Source organism: Stomoxys calcitrans, chromosome 2 (assembly GCF_963082655.1).
Source record: "Stomoxys calcitrans chromosome 2, idStoCalc2.1, whole genome shotgun sequence".
NCBI lineage: Eukaryota > Metazoa > Arthropoda > Insecta > Diptera > Muscidae > Stomoxys > Stomoxys calcitrans.
In genome coordinates this window covers 222,135,938-222,156,232 of record NC_081553.1, presented here as the reverse complement: position 1 = coordinate 222,156,232, position 20,295 = coordinate 222,135,938, and the positions used below count along the sequence as shown (strand labels likewise).

General features: G+C 35.7%; 3 protein-coding genes across 4 annotated transcripts; 2 read left to right on the top strand and 1 right to left on the bottom strand.

Annotated features, from left to right (window-relative positions):
• The first annotated feature begins 673 nt into the window (after positions 1 to 673).
• LOC106093030 (transmembrane emp24 domain-containing protein eca) lies at positions 674 to 1,868 on the top strand. 2 transcript variants are annotated; one of them, XM_013259998.2, is made up of 3 exons: positions 705 to 922; positions 982 to 1,544; positions 1,611 to 1,868. In XM_013259998.2, the coding sequence occupies exons 1-2, from the start codon at positions 790 to 792 to the stop codon at positions 1,497 to 1,499; spliced, it is 651 nt and encodes a 216-aa protein (XP_013115452.1). In that variant the 5' UTR covers positions 705 to 789; the 3' UTR covers positions 1,500 to 1,544; positions 1,611 to 1,868. The 2 variants fall into 2 exon arrangements, with proteins under 2 accessions (XP_013115451.1, XP_013115452.1); XM_013259997.2 differs by having other exon boundaries at positions 674 to 922; positions 982 to 1,868.
• Positions 1,869 to 5,600: 3,732 nt separating this feature from the next.
• Positions 5,601 to 11,496, top strand: LOC106093033 (solute carrier family 15 member 2). The gene is made up of 7 exons (XM_013260002.2): positions 5,601 to 6,161; positions 6,287 to 6,499; positions 9,641 to 9,869; positions 9,928 to 10,202; positions 10,271 to 10,476; positions 10,575 to 10,994; positions 11,054 to 11,496. The coding sequence occupies exons 1-7, from the start codon at positions 6,128 to 6,130 to the stop codon at positions 11,405 to 11,407; spliced, it is 1,731 nt and encodes a 576-aa protein (XP_013115456.2). The 5' UTR covers positions 5,601 to 6,127; the 3' UTR covers positions 11,408 to 11,496.
• On the bottom strand, positions 11,441 to 18,234 carry LOC106093034 (nucleoside diphosphate kinase 7). Its single transcript, XM_013260004.1, has 8 exons — positions 18,125 to 18,234; positions 17,073 to 17,174; positions 16,826 to 16,992; positions 16,601 to 16,762; positions 16,236 to 16,443; positions 15,939 to 16,172; positions 11,979 to 12,092; positions 11,441 to 11,904 (listed from the first exon to the last, which is right to left on the bottom strand). The coding sequence occupies exons 1-8, from the start codon at positions 18,125 to 18,127 to the stop codon at positions 11,767 to 11,769; spliced, it is 1,128 nt and encodes a 375-aa protein (XP_013115458.1). The 5' UTR covers positions 18,128 to 18,234; the 3' UTR covers positions 11,441 to 11,766.
• Between the last annotated feature and the right edge of the window lie 2,061 nt (positions 18,235 to 20,295).

Below are 20,295 nucleotides of genomic sequence, written 5' to 3'. Positions count from 1 at the left end.
TTAGGGAAGGCCACCGTGGCGCAGTGGTTACCATGTCCGCCTATGACGCCGAATGCCTGGGTTCAAATCCCGGCGTAAACATCAGAAAATTGTTCAGCGGTGGTTATCCCCTGGAGGCGACCGTAGCGCAGAGTTTAGCATGTCCGCCTAGACGCTGAACCCCTGGGTTGGAATCCTGGCGAGACCATCGGAAAAAATGTTCAGCGGTGGTTTTCCCCTCCTAATGCTGACAACATTTTGAGGTACTATGCCATGTAAAAACTTCTCTCCAAAGAGGTGTCGCATTGCGGCACACCGTTCGGACTCGGCTATAAAAAGGAGGTCCCTTATGATCGAGCTTAAACTAGAATTGGAATGCACTCATTGATATGTGAGAAGCTTGCCCCTGTTCCTTAGTGGAATGTTCATGGGCAAAATTTGCAATTTTGGTGGTTATCCTCTTACTAATGGTAGATACAATTGTGAGGTATTCTGTCATGTCAAAATTTCTCTTACAAGTGGTGTCGCTATGCAGCACGCCGTTTGGACTCGGCATAAAAAAAGAGACCCCTTTTCATTAATGAAGTAAAAGAAAATTATGAGTACATTTATACCCCATTTTCATTACAAATATTTATTTAAATATTCCTTCATACTTTCTAAACTCACTATATGGCAACGCTGTTAATTTCGATTTGTTTTCTGTCACTTTGCCAGTTCTCATCTCATGACGTGTCGGGTGTTGATGTAAAAAAAAATTTAACATTTTGTAAAAAATACCTAAAACTAGACGTAATAGACATCGAAATTATGCTAAAACAATTAATTGCATTATTAGTGCTTGTGAGCACATGCAGCAGCGTATTTGGCCTGTACTTTCACATTGCCGAAACGGAGCGCAAATGTTTTATCGAAGAAGTGCCCGATGAGACGACAGTCATAGGTGACTATCCCAGAAAGAAATGGAAATTAATTTACTATTCAATATTTTTTCACTTGCAGTCAATTACAAGGTGGAACTGTACGATCCACGTTCCAATGGTTTTATGCCTTCATCACCGGGCATTGGCATGCATGTTGAGGTGCGTGACAGTGATGACAAAATCATTCTTTCACGCGTCTACAGCTCTGAGGGCCGCATATCGTTCACCTCACATACACCCGGTGAACATGTGATTTGTATGTACTCCAATAGTACCTCTTGGTTCAGTGGGGCACAATTGCGCGTCCATTTGGATATACAAGTCGGAGAACATGCCATCGATTATGCCAGCGTTGCACAAAAAGAAAAGCTAACAGAATTGCAATTACGCATTCGCCAATTGCTGGACCAAGTTGATCAAATCACAAAAGAGCAAAACTATCAGCGCTATCGCGAAGAACGTTTCCGTCAGACCAGCGAAAGCACCAACTCCCGTGTGCTGTGGTGGTCTGTTGCCCAAACCGTTGTATTGGTGTGCATGGGCTTCTGGCAGATGAGACACTTAAAGAGTTTCTTTGAAGCCAAGAAATTGGTGTAGATTTTCTTGTGTGGATCTTTATTTTTGGGGTTTGTTACAAACTAAGTTAAATAAATTTCTACAGCGACAAAGAGTTGTATCAATTTCATGTTCTCATTTTTATTTGTTTAGTTTCGTTCATATAGAGTTCCCATTACGATAGATCTAACTCCCACTAATAAGAACTTCAATCATTTTCTCATACCCCTTTCAAGACAAAGAAAAATTTATTTAGTATATGATGTAGCCATCGATTTCTAAATTTATGTTAAAGAAAATCTAAAACAATAATTCATATACTTTATATTTACAACCACTATGTGTAATGTATGTCGAAAATCTATTTGTCAGGATTTTAGTTTAAATAAATGATTTTTTTAATACCTACCACTTCAAGATGTTTCATGTCAAATTTAGGTAAGAATTTAGAAAAAAGTTTTATGGAGCCTACTGTTTCCATTTAGGCATTACCTTTAGCTCAATTGCATAGCATGTCTTAAATTGTAAACCTTCAAACACTTACCAAAATTATCTTCGGTCAGGCACGGAATAGCTGTGAGCACCACACAAGCTATAACTTTGAGTTCCGTTCTGTGTGGTGTTCATTGCTGTCACGAGAAGCTAAGCTGTGAGCTACCGGACGCGTCCACGGGTTGCGAATGCTCCATACGGAGTAGCTGTACTTGCAGTCGCGGACAATCAGTATTGAGTGGAGAATCTCAGTGAGAGGTCGGAGCACCGGCTCTTACTTAAAAATACTGAGTGCCTATGAAGCTCGATATGACAAGGCGAGTTATTGGCGCCTTTAAATAACCAATGGCCACCCTGTACCCGCGGCGTTCGGGCCTTCTGACCGGAATAAGCTTGCTCACCTACAGGAGCTTGACGAGAATCGCCACTTCCATATGAAAATGTGGTTACAAAAACAACAACATTGTCAAACGCAAATTTGTACAAAGACATTATCATCTTGTTTTATATGTATGTTCACAAATATAACTCCCTTATTCCGGTGGGCGATGGCGTAAATGAATTTCGAACAACAACAACAAGGTAAGTCGAATTGGACTGTCAAATTTGACGAAAACAATCGATATATAACTTAATTGCATTCAAAAATACATCACGCCAGTTTGTCGAAACAGTATGGAACCTACTTTTATATTATTATTTTTTTAATTTACCACAATATTTTTTATCATCAAACTGTCGAAGGCGAATAAGTAACAGAATACCACGAAATGTGCAATTCGCCTTTGACTACGGCTGCTGTCAATTTTCGCCTTCGACAACGGAAATAAGGGTGAACATAAAATGTAAGCTAGTACCTTCAAAGTCAAATATTCCCCCTTTTCCGGTTGGCGATGGCGTAGTCTAATGTCGAAATTTTTACAAAGCGGTACCTTAAGTTTAATTCCGCAGAGTAGTTCTTAAACTGTTCGTTGGGATTGCTATAATAAATTGAAAAAAAAAATACTAAGGTAATGTCATGTGACTATGGTCCATCGACGATGAGTGTAAACCCATATCAACAACAACAACAAGAAACTAGACTTTACCAGACGTTACAAAAAAAGAAAATTTCCTTCGGTTATCACTCAGAAGTCACATGTCAATGCAAAAGAATTAAAAAGCCGGAGACATGGAAAAAATAATGATAATCAAAATTCAAAAAAAGCGTGACTTAAGGAAGAAACCGTACAACTATCTATACCGTTGTGAAGTTGTACAATTGTGTTTATATAAATGGAAACGAATAATTGCGGATAATCTGTCTTGGCACCATCCAAGGTATTTTGAACATAAATTAAAATCTATAATTAAACCTTCCATGCTGGAGGTCACCGTAGAGGTTAGCTCAAGAGAGCACATCAGAAACAAATTTCGGCAAAAAAAGTATCCATTGAAATGAGAGAGTTATTCCCGCTATTTTTTAATAAAATGTTCATTGACAATGCTTCTCAAAAAATAAAGCAATACAAAGGTATTACAACGGCCATATTCACAAAACTTAATGAAGGTTTAAAATAGGTTTATTTGACAGTTCTATAAAGGAAAACTGTCAAACAAACCTATTTCAAATCCACATTAAGTTTTTTGACTACCGGTGCCAGAATTTAATCAGGACTCCTACACAATTTTTCACTTTTTCACTGGGACAAGTAAACCTAGTTGCGTTTTACAAAAAAACTACTGAAGGGAATAATGAGGCTATTTATTTTAGAAAGTTAAATAATCCTTATAGTAATTAGGAAGCAATTAGAGATGAGATGGAATGACTTAGACTAGTCATATTAATAAATATCTTCTTTGAATACCATACCTCCTATTCACTATATTGGAATACAGACCGAAATGGTTGATAGTGGCGCAAAGTCGGACCTTACGAATGATCGATTACGAATTTCAATTAAAATGTTCATCGTTTATATGAACTGCTCGATTTTTTTTTTACATGATCGATTGTGGAGAATCTCACTATATAATTTGTTCCGGAAAACTGAAATCATATTAAAGCACTAAAATTTTTTTTTTAATTTGATTTACCATAAATTGCGAACATGGAACTATAACTAATATTAAAGAGTTGTAGCCGAATTTCTTACGCATAATCTCTTTGATATCACACACATTTGTGACACATTTTTCGGTATACATGTGTACGTATGCATGTATGCAACCTTTAGGAGATTCTGTTTGTTTCCTCAGCATAGACAAAGTGTAAATAAAAACGAAAGTAAAACAAATATGCGGCCAAGCGGAAAATATTGTATATAGATAATGAAAATGCACTCGTGGGAATAACGAGAGTAATGTTGAAATAAATATGTATATGGTGCTACAATTTAAAAATCACACACACACTACCGAATGCGTTTCGTTAAATCGAGGGTATTATGAAAAGTTGATCTTGAAACTTTGGAGATGTTCTCAATTATTTTAACTATGAACTAACTGGATTTTTTTAATGCAGAGTTGTGTATACTGTAGTTGTGCTCACAATTTTTACACAGCGCACAATGGGTTAGAATCGAAAAAATAGTAAAAAATCTGAAGCTTGAGATTAAATATCTTTTTGAAAATTTAAATGGTTAGAGATGAGGTGTTAACGAGAACATATGCCATATTTTCAGGTTCTGGTTGGTCCGTGTGCCTCTTTGCAAATTTGCCCATGAATATTCCATCAAGGAACAGGGGCAAACTTCTCACATATCAATGAGTGCAGTCCGATTCAAGTTAAAGCTCAACGGCGAGCGTGCCGCAGTGCGACACCTCTTTTGAGGAGAAGTTTTTACATGGCATAGTACCTCATAAATATTGCCAGCATTAGGAGGGAATATCCACCGCTGAAAAGTTTTTTATGATGGTCTCACCAGGATTCCAACCTTGCCATTTAGCGTCATAGGCGGACATGCTAACCTCTGCGCTACGGTGGCCTCCCGTGTGCCTCTTTACAGATGCTGAAACTTAGTACTCCGGCATTTCGAAAAATTTTTCGGTCAGATTTCCAAAATGCCGGATAGTGCTCAAACATTCCTACAAAAATCCGCTTGAGGTTGGCACTGGCTTCGATTTTGCCATTTAAGCCTAGTACTAACTTCGGACTTTTCGCCCGAAAACTTTCATAAGTGGTACCAAGATATATTCATTTAAAGGTAGTGGCAGTTGACCAACAGCAAAATATTGGGTACACTTTTTGTCAAAATCAGTGATTAGTGCAACTCTGAATTTGTGTATGTTAATAGTTTTTTCGCGGTTTGTGTGTATGGTTCTTAACCAAGCCAAATTGACCCAGGTAGTGTACAGCAAACAGCTGAGTAAATTTTTTCTCGCGTAGTACACTAGCTGTCAACGAGATTTTATAACGTTCAACGATGTCAACGATTTTATAACGAAGAAAAATGGCGCGAACTAGCAACTAGTACTCAAAATTAGAGTTGCACTAATCACAGATTTTAACAGATAGTGCACTCAATATTTTGTTGTTGGCCAACTGCCACTACCTGTAAATTTATATATCTTGGTATATACCTAGCTATGTCATACTTATCATACCATCCTCGTACAAATCCCACCTAGAACAAATCTAGAGATGTTAGTGGAGAGCAATCGTTTAAAACGATCGTTGACACTTTTTGATCTAGAAGACGAATCTCAAGCTTGTATTGGCTAGCAGCTAGTGAAATGTATTCAGTATTCGGCGAGAATTCGAACGACATAAACATGTGGCCAAAATATTCGAAATAGCAAGTTGTAACGATTAAAATTAAACAAGACTAACCATTGTTTAAATAAAAATTAAAAGAAAAACAATGCCAAAGCAAAAAAATAAAGAAATAAACTGGAATTATTAAGAATGAATCAATCTATTCTTAGATTGAATTGTAGAATAAATAAAACAAATTGACTACCAAACCTTGTCAGTTACGTTCATATAACTTTTAACATTGCACACAAAAACAAAGTGAAATTTGAGAAGTCAGTAAAACGACTGTATGCAATCAACCAAGTTGAAAATTGTTTTATTTATTATTTGCGGTTGATGAGCTGAGGCTTTATAGCTTTAACATAGTAGTTATAGCTTTGCTATTTATTTCGGGGGAGGTTTCTTGCAGTTGGTTTAAAATTAACAAATAATTGTTGTCGCAATGTTTCGAGCCACTCAAATGGCAAGCGAGGAGAGTAAGTTTTTCCAAATGATAACAACCAATGATGCCGCGCGGAGATAATATTTTTATTTATTTACCTCTAATTTTCTTTTTGTTTTTGTTCACCTACATAATCACCTACGTATATGAAAATTAAAGCTCTGCCCGCCCTGGGTCTATTAACCATTAACGACGATAACGAAACTATCGGAATAACAACTTCACTTACTTTAAAAAACGGAAGTAACAAAAAAAGTGGATATGGATTAGTGACAGTATTACATACCCACCGGCGTCCTAAATATCCTATTGCCATTATTTTTGTATTAACTGCAAAGCTATTTGAGGCATTTGCCGCAAATGGCATACGAAGTAAGTATTTGAGGATTTCTACAATTTTTTTTTATTAAATACACACGGAATCCATAGAAATGTAATGTATTTCAGGGTTACAGTTTACGTTTTTTTACCTTATCACACTTCGATCTATTTTGTTTAGCAGTTTGGCTAATTAAAAAAAATAGACACTGCTACTATAGTTTTTTAAAAGCTGGCTATCTTAAAAAACAGACACTGCTACTATAAAAGTGAATTTATTTGCAACACATAGAAGAAGAATACATAGATTCTTTGTTCATTTGTTTGTAACACCTAAAAAGTCGAATAACTATTCCCGTATTCAAAAAATACTGTCATTGCTATTTAACTCTTTTTTTGTTGCAGTTCTTTACAAAAGGGGCAGAATATCGTAATCCCTTTCTTTCGCCCTTTCTTTTGCCCTTCTTTCGGATTAAGTATTCCCTAGTAATGTAAACTGACTGCAATTAGTTGGAAGCTACTCTCAGAAGGCGGCCACTGTAGCGCAGAGGTTAGCATGTCCACCCATGAAGCTAAACGCCTGGGTTCGAATCCGGGCGAGACCATAAAAAAAATGTTTAGCGGTGGTTTTCCCCTCCAAATGCTGGCAACATTTGTGAGGTACTATGCCATGTAAAACTTCTCTCCAAAAAGGTGTAGCACTGCGGCACGCCATTCGGAATTGGTTATAAAAAGGAGGACCTTATCATTGAGCTTAAACTTGAATCGGACTGAACTCATTGATATGTGAGAAGTTTGGAAAGTTCATGGGCAAATTTGCAATTTACTCTCAGAAGGCAGTGTATCAAGAGGGATTGGTAGTTTCAACACAAGGTTGACGTGTCGGATTAGGTTAGCTAAATTTATAGTGGCAGCCTTCTATGATAATCACTTAGGTATTTCAGAAAATTGTGGTGCCAAAGAAACAACAGATGAAATATGCCTTCTTGTATCAACGGATCACTCCTACGTTCTTCATCGTTCTCAGAACTGTCAGAAAGAAGTTATAGTGTCAGCCATTTCCTTTTGCAGACACATTTCCTTTCAGGAAAAACTAAGTACTCGATTATGGATAGGCGCGCAACTATAGTTGCGTTGCCAGCAGATAAAACCATGAAATAAAAATTAGTACAATATTTTTCTCAATTTCATTCAATATCAGTGTTTTGAGCGTCCAGCTACTAAGTAAATTTTAAAAACATATGCAATTTAACAAGAAATGCAATTTAATACAGTCTTTTGAAATATGACCATTTCTATTCCATTTTATAAATAGAATTTTTAAGTTTAAATGGCCTTGAAGAGCTACCTTTTGAAATCCAAAGGTTCTTGACCTATTAAACCTGCAGACTGACTCAAGCTTAAAACAAAAAATGCAAATTATCATTTGATAAGGATGCTTCTTAGAATGCCTTGTCAGTATTCGATAAAGCAATGCCCTAAGAAAGAAAAAAAATTTATATTATGAATAGAACATAATTTCGAATACACGCAACTTTTTTTACAACTTAAACAGGGTAGCTGGCACGAAGAGTTACCAAGTTGGCACTGCCATATCTGTCGAACTAGAAATAACGGCTTTTTGTACAAGCCAACGACAACATTTTCTTTCGATTTTATTGAAAAAGAAAGTTATTCGCTATTCGTAGTTCAAACGAAATAGTGTGATTGCGATATTTGGCAGGAAAATCACAACTGGCTATGGTTGGCGAACGCTAACACGTGAAAGTGGACAAAATGCTTGTGTATTTCAGCCCTGATGGTGAGATACGAGACGATTTTTGCTTAAATCCTTTTACGTTTCGATGATTTTCTTTACTTTAAGGTTCACAAAATCATTAAGGTCAACAGCTCGATATTGGAAAACAGTGTTAAAGTAGTATAGTCAGTGTTTTTACTACCTCGGTACTATACTATAAACTTTATAGTACTATATATAAACTTTATATTAATAGAAAACAAGTAAAAAGGCGTTAAGTTCACCCGGTCCGAACTTTTGATACCCACCACCTCGAGTATGTATATGTAAACCACCTTTCGTCAAAATCCGGTAAAAAATACATACCTTGTGTCCGATAGCTGCATCGAAATATTATCCGGTTTGGACCAAATGCTAATAAGTACAAGTCATTGTTCAATTATGTATAGCAAAATATTGGTCTTTTGAGTAGCTATATCTAAAAATAAACCGATCTGAACCATATACGACACAGATGTCGAAAAGCCTAACATTATTAAAGTGCCTTTTATGGGCCCAATCGAGATATCAGTCTATATGGCCGCTATATGCAAATCTAGACCGATTTGGGTTGCAGAAAAATGTCGAAGAGCCTAACACAACTCACTGTCCCAACTTTTGGCGGAATGGGATAATTAATACGCCTTTTATGGTCCCAACACCTTAAATCGAGAGATCGGTCTGTACGGCAGCAAAATCCACATCTGGACCGATCTCAGCCAAATTGAAGAAGAATGTAGAAGACAAAGTTTCAGCTCAATACCTCTATTTTTAAAGACTGTAGCGTGATATCAATATACTGACGGACGGACATGGCTAGATCGTCCTAGATTTTTACGCTGATCAAGAATATATATACTTTATAGGGTCGAAAAGGGATATTTCGATATGTTGCAAACGGAATGACAAAATGAATATATCCCCCTCACGACTAGTAAAACGAAAATACAGTTATGTGTAATTGTAAGAATGCAACAACACGAAACTAATGCAACAACAACGAGGACTCCACGAAATCCAATGTAAAGTGCGAAATTACGGAACGGCGCAAATATCTTGCAACGTTTCGATATATTGCGCATCGATATATGCGTGTGGTTGTTTTTGCAAATGTAAAGCAAATGATTTTAGGTGCAAAAAAAGTATTTTGGCCGACAGCAATATCAGTAATAAAATCTTTTCACCATAAGAAGCTTCCAAAAGAAATTAGCAAATAACAACCAAGTTAGGAGTGGTGAGATAGCGGGAGCAATACTTCTTCTTTATATGTGAGTGACATAAAACGGACCACTTTCAAGCTATTTTTATAAACATTTACATTTAAGTTTCAAATTCTACACAATTCTGCTTTGAGAACAAGAATTTAAACACTGAAAAAATTTTTTAAATAACTATTGAATTAATATTCATCATTCTAGCAATATTGGCCCTGTACTTGCGTGATGATCTTTTCTTCAGTGAAAGCTTTTCTACTGTGCTATTGCACATTTTCAATTTCTTTGGTCAATTCTGCCCTATTTTTGGTGCTATACTGGCTGATAGCTACATAGGCAATGTGCGAACCATAAATAGGTTATACTTTGTCTACGCTTTGGGATGGACTCTATTGGTATTCACATCACTGCCATATGTTGGGGTTTCTTTGGTGCAAGTAGTGGCAATTATCAAACTTATAATTGAATTTAATTTCTTATCCATTAAATAGTTTTCTAGTTTCAATGGCTCTACTTCTGATAGCCATTGGAAATGGCTCAACCCGTGCTTGTGTTACCTCCTTGGGGGCAATACAATTTCAACTGCCCGATCAGGCCAAACAATTGGCTGATTATTTCTCGTGGTATTACTTCATCTACTACATTGGAATATTTTTGAGTAAGATTATACCGCCCATGATACGTGCCAATACTAGATGTTACAATAAGACAGAATGTTATCCAGCTGTATTTGGTACATTGGGAACATCATTTTTCATGGCATGGTGTAAGTTTTTTGATAATATTTGCTTTTGCTAATAATTATTTTTATTGTTTTTTTAATATTTACACCAGTGACTTTTACAATTGGAAAACTATTTTATAAAGAGGAAAAAATTGCGGAGGAAAATATTTTAGTAAAGTTTTATGGCTGTGTAAAACATGCCCTTAGCAAAAAATGGAACAGAGCCTCGAATGACAAAAAGCCTGCGCATTGGCTGCATTATGCTATCGGGCGTTATGATGAAGCATTCGTAAATGATGTGACTAAAATATTTAAGGTAATGTTGTTAATATTAAGGTGAATTGATTTCGACTAAATTTGGGGGCTTGAGTTTTTTGATCAACACAGCAATAATTTTTATTTCTTTTATTTCAGCTAGTCAAACTTTATATCCCCTTGCCCATTTATTTTGCTTTGCTGGCTCAACAAGACTCTAGCTGGACATTTCAGGCTGCCTTCATGAATACGACAATAGTAGAAGGCATTACTATACAACCAGATCAAGCCAAAGCCATGGGACCTATTTTCCTCTTCATGTTGATACCGTTGTGGCAATATGTTGTACAACCTTTGCTCAGATGGCTTTTTAAATTGGAATTACAGCCGCTGCAAAGCGTAACAGTGGGAGGAGTATTTTCAGCTTTATCATTTATTTCAGCAGGTATATTACAACGATATATATACACAAGGCCCTATCGATCTGTAAATGTTCTATGGCAGATACCACAATTTATATTTATAATGCTTGGTGAACTGTTACTTTCCATACCGGGCTTGCAGTTTGCCTTTACCCAGGTTGGTTTTATCCAATTAACTGCCTTAGGGTTTAATCATTAATATTTTTTTTCTTATAGGCTCCCGTTTCTATGAAGTCTGTGGTGACAGCTGCTTGGTTTTTGAACAATGCCTTTGGCAATTTAATTGTAGTTCTGATAACAGAACTTAATATTTTCCCATCCCAATATGATGAGTTCTTTTTCTATGCCATTTTAATGATTGTGTCGATAATTTTCTATACCTATCTAGCCTATGTCTATGTACTAGACGAACAGGTGGCAGCAGCAGACTCAGTAGCTAATGATTCTAATCACAATTCGTTAGAATTAATTTCTAGTGAAAAACCAAACCCTCGGAATGGAGTCAGAGTGAGCCAGGAAAGTGATAGAAACGACGATACACCTAGTACAAGCAATATTACAATTGTATAAAAGTATTATTAGTACATCTAAAAATTATAGTAATTTATTTTGTTTTTGTTTTGCTTTTTTTATTAAAATAAATCTAACAATATATCTAATTATACTATATGTTGGACGGAATACAACATAGAATATTATTTATAGTTTTATAGGTCGATTATGGATTGCAATCCAACTTCAGTGGAGTTGCCAATGGCCTAAATTGATATAGAAATGAGCATTTCTGCATTAAGTTGCATAATTTTTTACAATTTATTCAGTATTTGTAAGTTCAAACACTGATATCAAACTATTTTTTCATAATTATATCTTCTGGCAACGCAACTATAGTTGAATTGCCATCCATAACCGACCCCTTAACTTAAAAGTCAGTTGAGAATTTTAAAAAAATATTCAAGTTCTAAAACTGTGTCATCTGGCAAATCTGTACAATGGACCGCATTTAAGGTTTTACCAGCACCAAATTTGGCGCGTAATGTGTGAGGTCTCAAAAGTTTTGCAATTTCCTAAAAATAGAAAAACAATATTAAGGACTTTTTCTTCAAATAGTAATCACATAGTGATGAACTGTTGCATTTACCGGATCCATAGGCCCACAAAATTTACGAAAATCTTCATAACTATTTTTATTAGGATCATTGCAGACAACTTCTAAAGCAACACACGCCCCGCTGGACAACTGAGATACCATTGACTGTTAAAAAAAATAAAACAAATTTACAAATAACGTGTTTATAATTCTTAGAAATAAACAACGTGAACTATATTAAATTAAACGGATGGCTTACCAAGATGACTAACAGACAGAATCTATGAGTTTTGTACTTCTTAACTAGTCTATAGTAGCGAGCAGCATTTATTGTTTCCATGTACTGAGTGTCAGCATGGATTTAGTAAATTACATTACACTACAAATGCTTTGCACGCCAACAATGCACATTAAAGTAACGTCAATTCGTGCCATAGGTCGTTCATCATGGCTCTTGACCTATCGAAGGCTTCCGATGTGGTTTGTCATGTTACGCTTCTTAAGGACAACGCCAAAAACGATCCTTCGACCAGACCAAAAAAATTGATCCCGAGTTGCTTCTGTGTGATCGTCAGACGTTAACCTTGTCAGTCTTGGCGCTTTTTATATCCTCCACCATAGGATGGGGGTATACTAATTTCGTCATTCTATTTGTAACACCTCGAAATATGCGTCTAAGACCCCATAAAGAACATATATTCTTGATCGTCATGACATTTTAAATCGATCTGGCCATGTCCTTCCGATTTGTCTGAAATTTTGCATGTGGTGGTATCACTTCCAACGTCTGTGCTAAGTAAGGTTCAAATCGGTCCATAACCTGATATAGCTGCCAAATAAACCGATCTTGGTTCTTGACTTCTTCAGCTTTTAGAGAGCATAATTCTTATTCAATTTGGCTGTAATTTTCCACGTGGCGTTTTGGTATCACTTCCAACAACTGTGCTAAGTATAGTTTAAATCGGTCCATAACCTCATTTAGAAGCCATATAAACCGATCTGGGGTCTTGACTTCTTAAGCCTCTAGAGGGCGTAATTCTTATCCGATTTGGCTGTAATTTTGCACGTGGTGTTTTGGAATCACTTTCAACAACTGTACTAAGTATGGTTCAAATCGGTCCATAACCTGATATAGCTGCCATATAAACCGATCTGGGATCTTGACTTCTTACGCCTCTAGAGAGCGCAATTCTTATCCGATTTGGCACAAATTTTGTACAATGGCTTCTCCCATGACCTGCAATATACATGCGAAATATGGTATGAATCGATCTATAGCTCGATACAGCTCCCATATAAACCGATCTTCCGATTTTGCTTCTTGAGCTCCTGCAAGTTGTAATTCTTATCCGAATGGACTGAAATATTACAAAATGACTACAATGTTTAGCATTCAATCCATGTATGGTCCGAATCGGACTACAACTTGATATAGCTCCAATAGCATAACAGTTCTTATTCATTATTCATTGTTTGTCTAAAAAGAGATACCGCGCAAAGAACTCGACAAATGCTATCCATGGTGAAGGGTAAATAAGATTCGGCCCGGCTGAACTTAGCACGCTCTTACTTGTTTTTTTTTTTAATTTATTTATTTATTATTATTTGCTAAAATATTGCCGAAGTCCTAAGACCCTATTTGACTTATGAACTTCATTGAAATTAACATATTATAAAAAAAAGTAGTTTCTTAAGTAAAAATATGTAATAATGAATGAATGACTACTCAGTTCGTTCGTGAATGACAACTCAGTTCGTACGTTTCAGTTATTTCGTTCCAAGAAATGTTAAGATGTGTTCTACCAAATCTTCAGCCAATTTTTCACTATAAGGATGGCGGTATTACGTCGATGACGTCATCCGCGCATTCTACTGCACGGAGCTCAAAGCCATTTTGCTGGGATCACTTGGATTGCTGACAAAAAAACCTTCGTGACTACATATAAGAAAAACTCCAGCTGAACGACACGCAGTGGTATAAGACAAACTCCAGCACTATTACGTAGCAACACAACCAAATAGATAAAAGATAAATACAACACAACACACTGATACGACAACTACAAACTCCCGGCACAGGATAGCTGTTAGCACCATACAGGCTGGAACATTGAGGTCCAATCTGTGTGGTGTTAATTGCTGTAACGAGAAACTTAGCTGCGAGCTACCGGCGCGTCCACAGGTTACGGATAGTGGATTGCTCGGAGTAGCTGCAACGGCAGTCGCGGACAATCAGCGGTATCGAGCGGAGAATCTCAGAGAGTGCCTATGATGTTCAATAAGACAGGGCGAGACAGCCACCAATTATCCCAAAATATTTTGTGTCACATTTGATACAAAAGTGACACAAAATATCTTCGTGAAATCTACTGCAAGGCTACAAAAGGAAGCCTCTAGAACATGCAGTGTGTCAGGAGGGTATAACAGTCTGATTGCGAATCCACAGACAAACTGATTTTGGTTCCAAAGCAAATAAAGGGTGATTTTTTAGCTATTATCATTTTTGTAACACTGGTTTAAAGAGCTCAGCCACGTTTCGTGTTTTGTTTCACTGTTAAACATCTTCAGTTAACCATGAACAACACAACGCAAATTATTGAATTTTATTATCAAAAAAATGCCTGCTCTGTTAAAAAGTGCATGGCGTGCTCATTTTTTCCCATTTTTGGCTCAATAGGTACGTACCTCCAACGTACGTTGGTGTCGCACTGCGGTACGTCGTTCGGACTCGGCTATAAAAAGGAGACCCCTTATCATTGAGCTTAAACTTGAAACGGACTGCACTCATTGATATGTGAGAAGTTTGCCCCTGTTCCTTAGTGGAATGTTCATGGGCAAAATTTGTAATTTAAAGGAACGTAAATAAATGGAATTGTCGATTTTGGTGTGAAGATCAGCCAGAACCATCGCAAGAGCTGCCAATACACTCAAAAAAAGTTACAGTTTGGTGCGGTTTATGGGCTGGTGGCATCATTGGACCGTACTTCTTCAAAAATGATGGGAATCGTAACGTAATTGTGACTGGTGAGCGCTACTTTGAGATGATATCAAACTTTTTTGCCCAAAATGCAATAGCTTGGCTTGCGGTTTTAACGAGATGGTGCCACATGGCACACACATTACGCTTAACAATGGAGTTATTGAGAGGCGAGTGCGGTGAACATTTTATTTCACGTTCGGGACCGGTCAATTGGCCGCCTAGATCGTGCGATTTAACGACTTTAGCCTATTTTTTGTAGGGCTATGTTAAAGCTTATGTCTATACAGACAAGCCCGCTTCATTTGACGCATTGGAAGAGAACATTGAAGAATTTATTCGTGAGATTCCGATATGGTGCCACATGCCACACATTACGCTTAACAATGGACTTATTGAGAGGCGAGTGCGGTGAACATTTTATTTCACGTTCGGGACCGGTCAATTGGCCGCCTAGATCGTGCAATTTAACGATTTTAGCTCATTTTTTGTGGGGCTATGTTAAAGCTTATGTCTATACAGACAAGCCCGCTTCATTTGACGCATTGGAAGAGAACATTGAAGAATTTATTCGTGAGATTCCGGCCAAAATTTGGGAAAAGTATGCCGTAATTGGACTAAGCGAATGGACCATTTAAGGCGCAGTCACGGTCAACATTTGCATGAAATAATCTTCAAACATTAAATTATATAAAATGTACTCTCGATTCAAACAAATATTTCATGCATTCTTCTGAATTTTATGTGTATTTTTTTTTTTTTTTTGAAAAACTTTCCTATAGCTCCTGAAGAATCACCCTTTATTTTACATTGCACAGCAGCATTATACTGCTCTAGTACATCCGTCAGAACGTTAACGTAAAAAGCCTATTTTTTAAAAAAGGGGCGAGAAAATCATGCTATGTATATAACGCAATTTTTAAATTCCGGGGGGAAGGGACTGAAACTTATCTTTTGATTTGAATATGTTAATGTTAAGTTCAATATGTTAATGTTCATTCATTTTTTTTTTTAGATTATATAGATTAACTCACGACATATTCCGGTAAAATTCCTCTGTAAACTTCATAAAATTCTGCACAATTGACTCTGTCCAAAAGATGCATTTTTAAAGCTGTTATTTTAAAGTCGTTTGTTGTAATTTCTGATATGATTTTGCCAAGATTTCCCTCTTTTATAGCATGCGGTTTGATAATGCACAAAGTGGAATTTTTCAATTCTACTGTGGTCTGTAAGCCGTTATTATTCTCGAAAAAGAAGCCAACATCCTAAAACAAAAAAAAAATAATTTGTAGACAAATAAAGTGAAAACAAACTATAAAATATAATACCCTTGCAACTTGTTCTTCCGATTGTGAGCAGTAAATACCATTACGAATTTCCTCTCTATTAAAAAGAGATCTTAAAGAATGCGGAATATTATCTTCATTCATAGATTCCTTGGCTTGACTTGTGCAATATTTAATCTTCTCTAGAGCATTATCAGCAATTAATTCAAGACCAATTGAAGGACCAGATAACAATTGCTTCATGAGAACTCTAAAATATAAAGCAAACAAAATTACACTAAAAAAGGCCATATAGTAAATGACAATGCTTTAAAGACAATCGACAGAATCAGCAACTGAGCTAATTTATTTAAATTTTGTGATTGGGTTTAACCAATAATTGCAATAATAAACCTAAATAAACTTACGATGACTGACCATCTCCTTGGCTATCGTTCAAAAACTTTTTGGCTTGTTCTCCGGTAAATTGAACCATCGACGCTTTGTTTATACTAAAATTGCTCTCAATTAAAGCTGCTAAAACTGCTCCTAAATGTTGCATAATAGTGTGTTTTAACAATATAAAAGTTCTGCGAAATAAGAAAGAATTTTTTTTACAAATTCACATCAGCATAAATGTACAAATGACATACTTTTTCCGGTGTTTGGCCAAGGTACTTTTTGTAACTTCATCTCCATAATCGACAATATCAAATTGTCGACCAAATATATTGATTTTGGAACCAACAAAAAAATCCTTTTCTGATAATTCTGGCATTTTGGTTCTCCTCAAAAACATTTTTTTAGCTTTTGGATCGAACTTATGAAAAAATTTTAATAATATAAATAGGTTCAGCAGAATTTTGTTTAAGTTTGTTTTATAATCTTTGTGGTACTTACTACTTCAATTGCATTACCGTCCACATAGTACCACACAATATATGATTTGCTGATCGAAGCCTCTTCTTGAAACCAATCGGCAACAAATGACAAACGGCGCGACTGAAAATAGATATTGAAAAAAGTTCTTAAATAAGATACAAAATTTAACATGAAATGCGGAAGGAATTTTGAACATCCTTCGTCATCGAAGCTTGTTTCGCTCCATAGGACCTATAACCGTGGGAATATGATGGCCATTAGTTATATAAAGCTGCTAATAATTTGCCTTGTCATATCGAGTATCATAGGCATTCATTATTTAAGCAATAGCAGATGCCGTCCGATATCTCTATGAGACTTTAAACTCGATACCGCTGGTTGCCCGCGACTGGAGTTGCAGCTACTCCCATGGAAATTTCCACTATCCGCAGGCCCGATTATAACACTACAATCAAATCATGGCTCAAAGTTCCAACCATGACTTTCATTGGCTATGAATATGTAGACAAGAGAATTGCATATATTTGTCACTCAATAGACACTTATGTTTTATTTCACATGCAACCACAAAAATTAGTTTCATTTAACTTAAAATTTAAGTTATAGCTTAATTTTTGGGTATCTTTAATACCAAGTTATAACTTAATTTTTTAAGTGGCATTCGAAACAAAACATAAGTTTCTATTGAGTGCTTTTCATAAGTGTCTATTGAGTGCCAAATATTGAGTTTTATGCAGTTCTCTGATGTAGACCCCTTATCTTGGATCCATTTGCCTTTCATTATAATTACTGCTATTTATGATAATACATATATATATATGTATGTGTTTTATCGTAAAGTGTTTGTCGATGTCGAAGAAGAAGTCCAGGCGAATGGAAGACCATCTCTCTGATCCAGATTCATCTATATATAGAGAGGATTCTGGTATTTTCTTTCGATGAGCTGTAATCTCTTTTGCCATTATCGAATTTATTTATATATCAAAATACTTTTTTAACCCGAATTGCTGTTTAAGCAAAATTTTGAGTTTCACCAAAGTTCCACTTCGAGATCGACGAATGTGACTTACCATTTTTTTTAATTGATTGTGGTGTTCATTCCAATCTCCAGAAGATTATCTACATATGCCAAAATATAAAATATAACTTTCGACCGGCAAAAATCAAAACAAATGTGTATGGTGACATGTTGTTATGGCAACTCTTCAAACCTTGTAAGCATATGTTAATACATACGTCAAGTAAGTTAAATTAGCGTATCGCAAAATCCAGAGATGGAAACTTAATAATTTGAAACAAGTTGTACAGAAAACCAAAATAATTGTTTCTTTCATTTGAAAAGCAAGCAAATTGCATAAACACATTAAGCCAAATTCTGAAAACTCCCAAGGAACTCGTATAATAATTTTGATTAAATATGAAGAGAAAACATTTGGTAGAGGGAATTTTGAATTTACGAAAACAGCTGCTTTATTCTTGCTAAACACTTGACTATTATTGTTTGGAAAAAGAAAGCAGCGTATTAGGCAGACCACCACAGAATTAATGACGCAAAGTAGAATCAAACCAAATTGTTCGATTTTATTCTTTAATTCATTATTAATTATAATATACAATATATTTTGTATATTAAACATAAGTGATTCATTGTAAATATCATTTTCTTTCACAGCTGTGTTATCAAACCTTTGACATTTAGATTTACTGCAATATCAAAACAAAAATAAAAAAAAATTACTCAGCTGTTCGCATGACCTCACCATTGCCACTCTGGAAGCATATCGTTTTAGGCAACGATTGTTGGATGAAGACGGAAAGTTGTTATCACTACACAGAAATATAATAACAAGCTGTAAGCCATAGTTGTGCACTATGTAAATACATACAAACAGTAAAACAAACATTACAAAAGCAACACTAAACATGTTTATCAACTTTTTTAACTAATAGCAAAACAGCTGTTTTCGAAAATTCCCTCTCCCAAATTTTGTCTACGACAACTTATTCCTTTTAGTGAAAAACTATGGTTTTATTTCAGAAATTTTATTATTTTTTTAATTTCAGCAGTTTTTTTCGTGATAACCACAAGGTGTTCCATTTCTTATAAACACCACCGCCAGTGGTATATTTGACGTATACGTCAAAAGTTGTAGTGTAAATTCCATTTATAGATAAATTTCCTTCCATGAAAAACCAAAACTTTGGATTTATGACCATTTTCATTCATGATTCCCATATTGAAATTTGAATTTCGCAATCGGAACTACTTACTTGACTTTTCCATTGCAAACAATTCATCAATCATAAAACTCGTCTCGAAAGAGATATAAGATGAGAAACTAAATATAGTACCAATTTTTAAGCGGCAATTCTGTCTGTAGAATAATCCATATTCCTTGATTTTTTGCAGCCACATACAAGTATGTTGTGGTAGCGATTCTAGCCACTCTTTTGAAGAACAAGGTCGTTCCCGATCGCTGGGGAAAATCTCAATAAATATTGGCTACATGTCTGGCGTTCGGACTCCGCTATAAAAATAAGGCCAAGTGTTGTTGTTTTAGCAGTGTGTTGTACACTAAAGCGGCACCCCTTGCCGATGAAAGACTAAATCGGGCCAATCCGGTACGTACAGCCGGCTACTGCATTGTAATTTTTCATTAAACACTTGCTTGATTTGGATTTCAGGTAGTTTCGGTGCATAGACCCGATCGCTAGGGGAACGAAGGGATAATGCTTTTGTCCATAAAACTACAGTTGCTTCGCTTGTATACCCATGTCTTCTGTGTACCTTTTGGTTTTATGTTACTATAACTATCTGGAATCTAATCCCGGGTGAGCTCTGTCGAATTGTCATATTTTTCCTTTTTTGCAAATCTAAAACAAATTATCTTCGTCCTAGCAAGAACTTTAATTCTTTTTTTGATTCTTTACTGGAGACTCCAATAGTAACGCTGTTCTTTATATGAACCCTATATTTTATATAGAAATATTCCGAAAATAAGTGCGTCCAATAACCAAATTGTTGTGTGTTCGATCCGAAACATAGTAACGATCAATGGGGCAACCAAATACTTATTTGCATACACAGAAAAAATTACAAAAATTTTTCAATTAAAAATTTAATTGAAAACAAAAATGTTTTCGATTGGAAAATAAATTGAATCAATCATTTATTAATTGAATAAGTATATTTTTGGGAATTTTCAATTAAAAAATTAATTGATTCAATCATTTTTTTAAT

Bases quoted from the DNA above. Each gene is read 5' to 3' on its own strand.
- LOC106093030 (XM_013259997.2), top strand. From the start codon at position 790: ATGCTAAAACAATTAATTGCATTATTAGTGCTTGTGAGCACATGCAGC. The intron at 923-981 runs GTGACTATCCCA...TTTCACTTGCAG, and splicing joins CGATGAGACGACAGTCATAG to TCAATTACAAGGTGGAACTG.
- LOC106093033 (XM_013260002.2), top strand. From the start codon at position 6,128: ATGTTTCGAGCCACTCAAATGGCAAGCGAGGAGA. The intron at 10,203-10,270 runs GTAAGTTTTTTG...TATTTACACCAG, and splicing joins ATCATTTTTCATGGCATGGT to TGACTTTTACAATTGGAAAA. The intron at 10,477-10,574 runs GTAATGTTGTTA...CTTTTATTTCAG, and splicing joins ATGTGACTAAAATATTTAAG to CTAGTCAAACTTTATATCCC.
- LOC106093034 (XM_013260004.1), bottom strand. The intron at 16,993-17,072 runs GTAAGTACCACA...TTTTTTCATAAG, and splicing joins ACGGTAATGCAATTGAAGTA to TTCGATCCAAAAGCTAAAAA. The intron at 16,173-16,235 runs GTATTATATTTT...TTTTTGTTTTAG, and splicing joins CGGAAGAACAAGTTGCAAGG to GATGTTGGCTTCTTTTTCGA.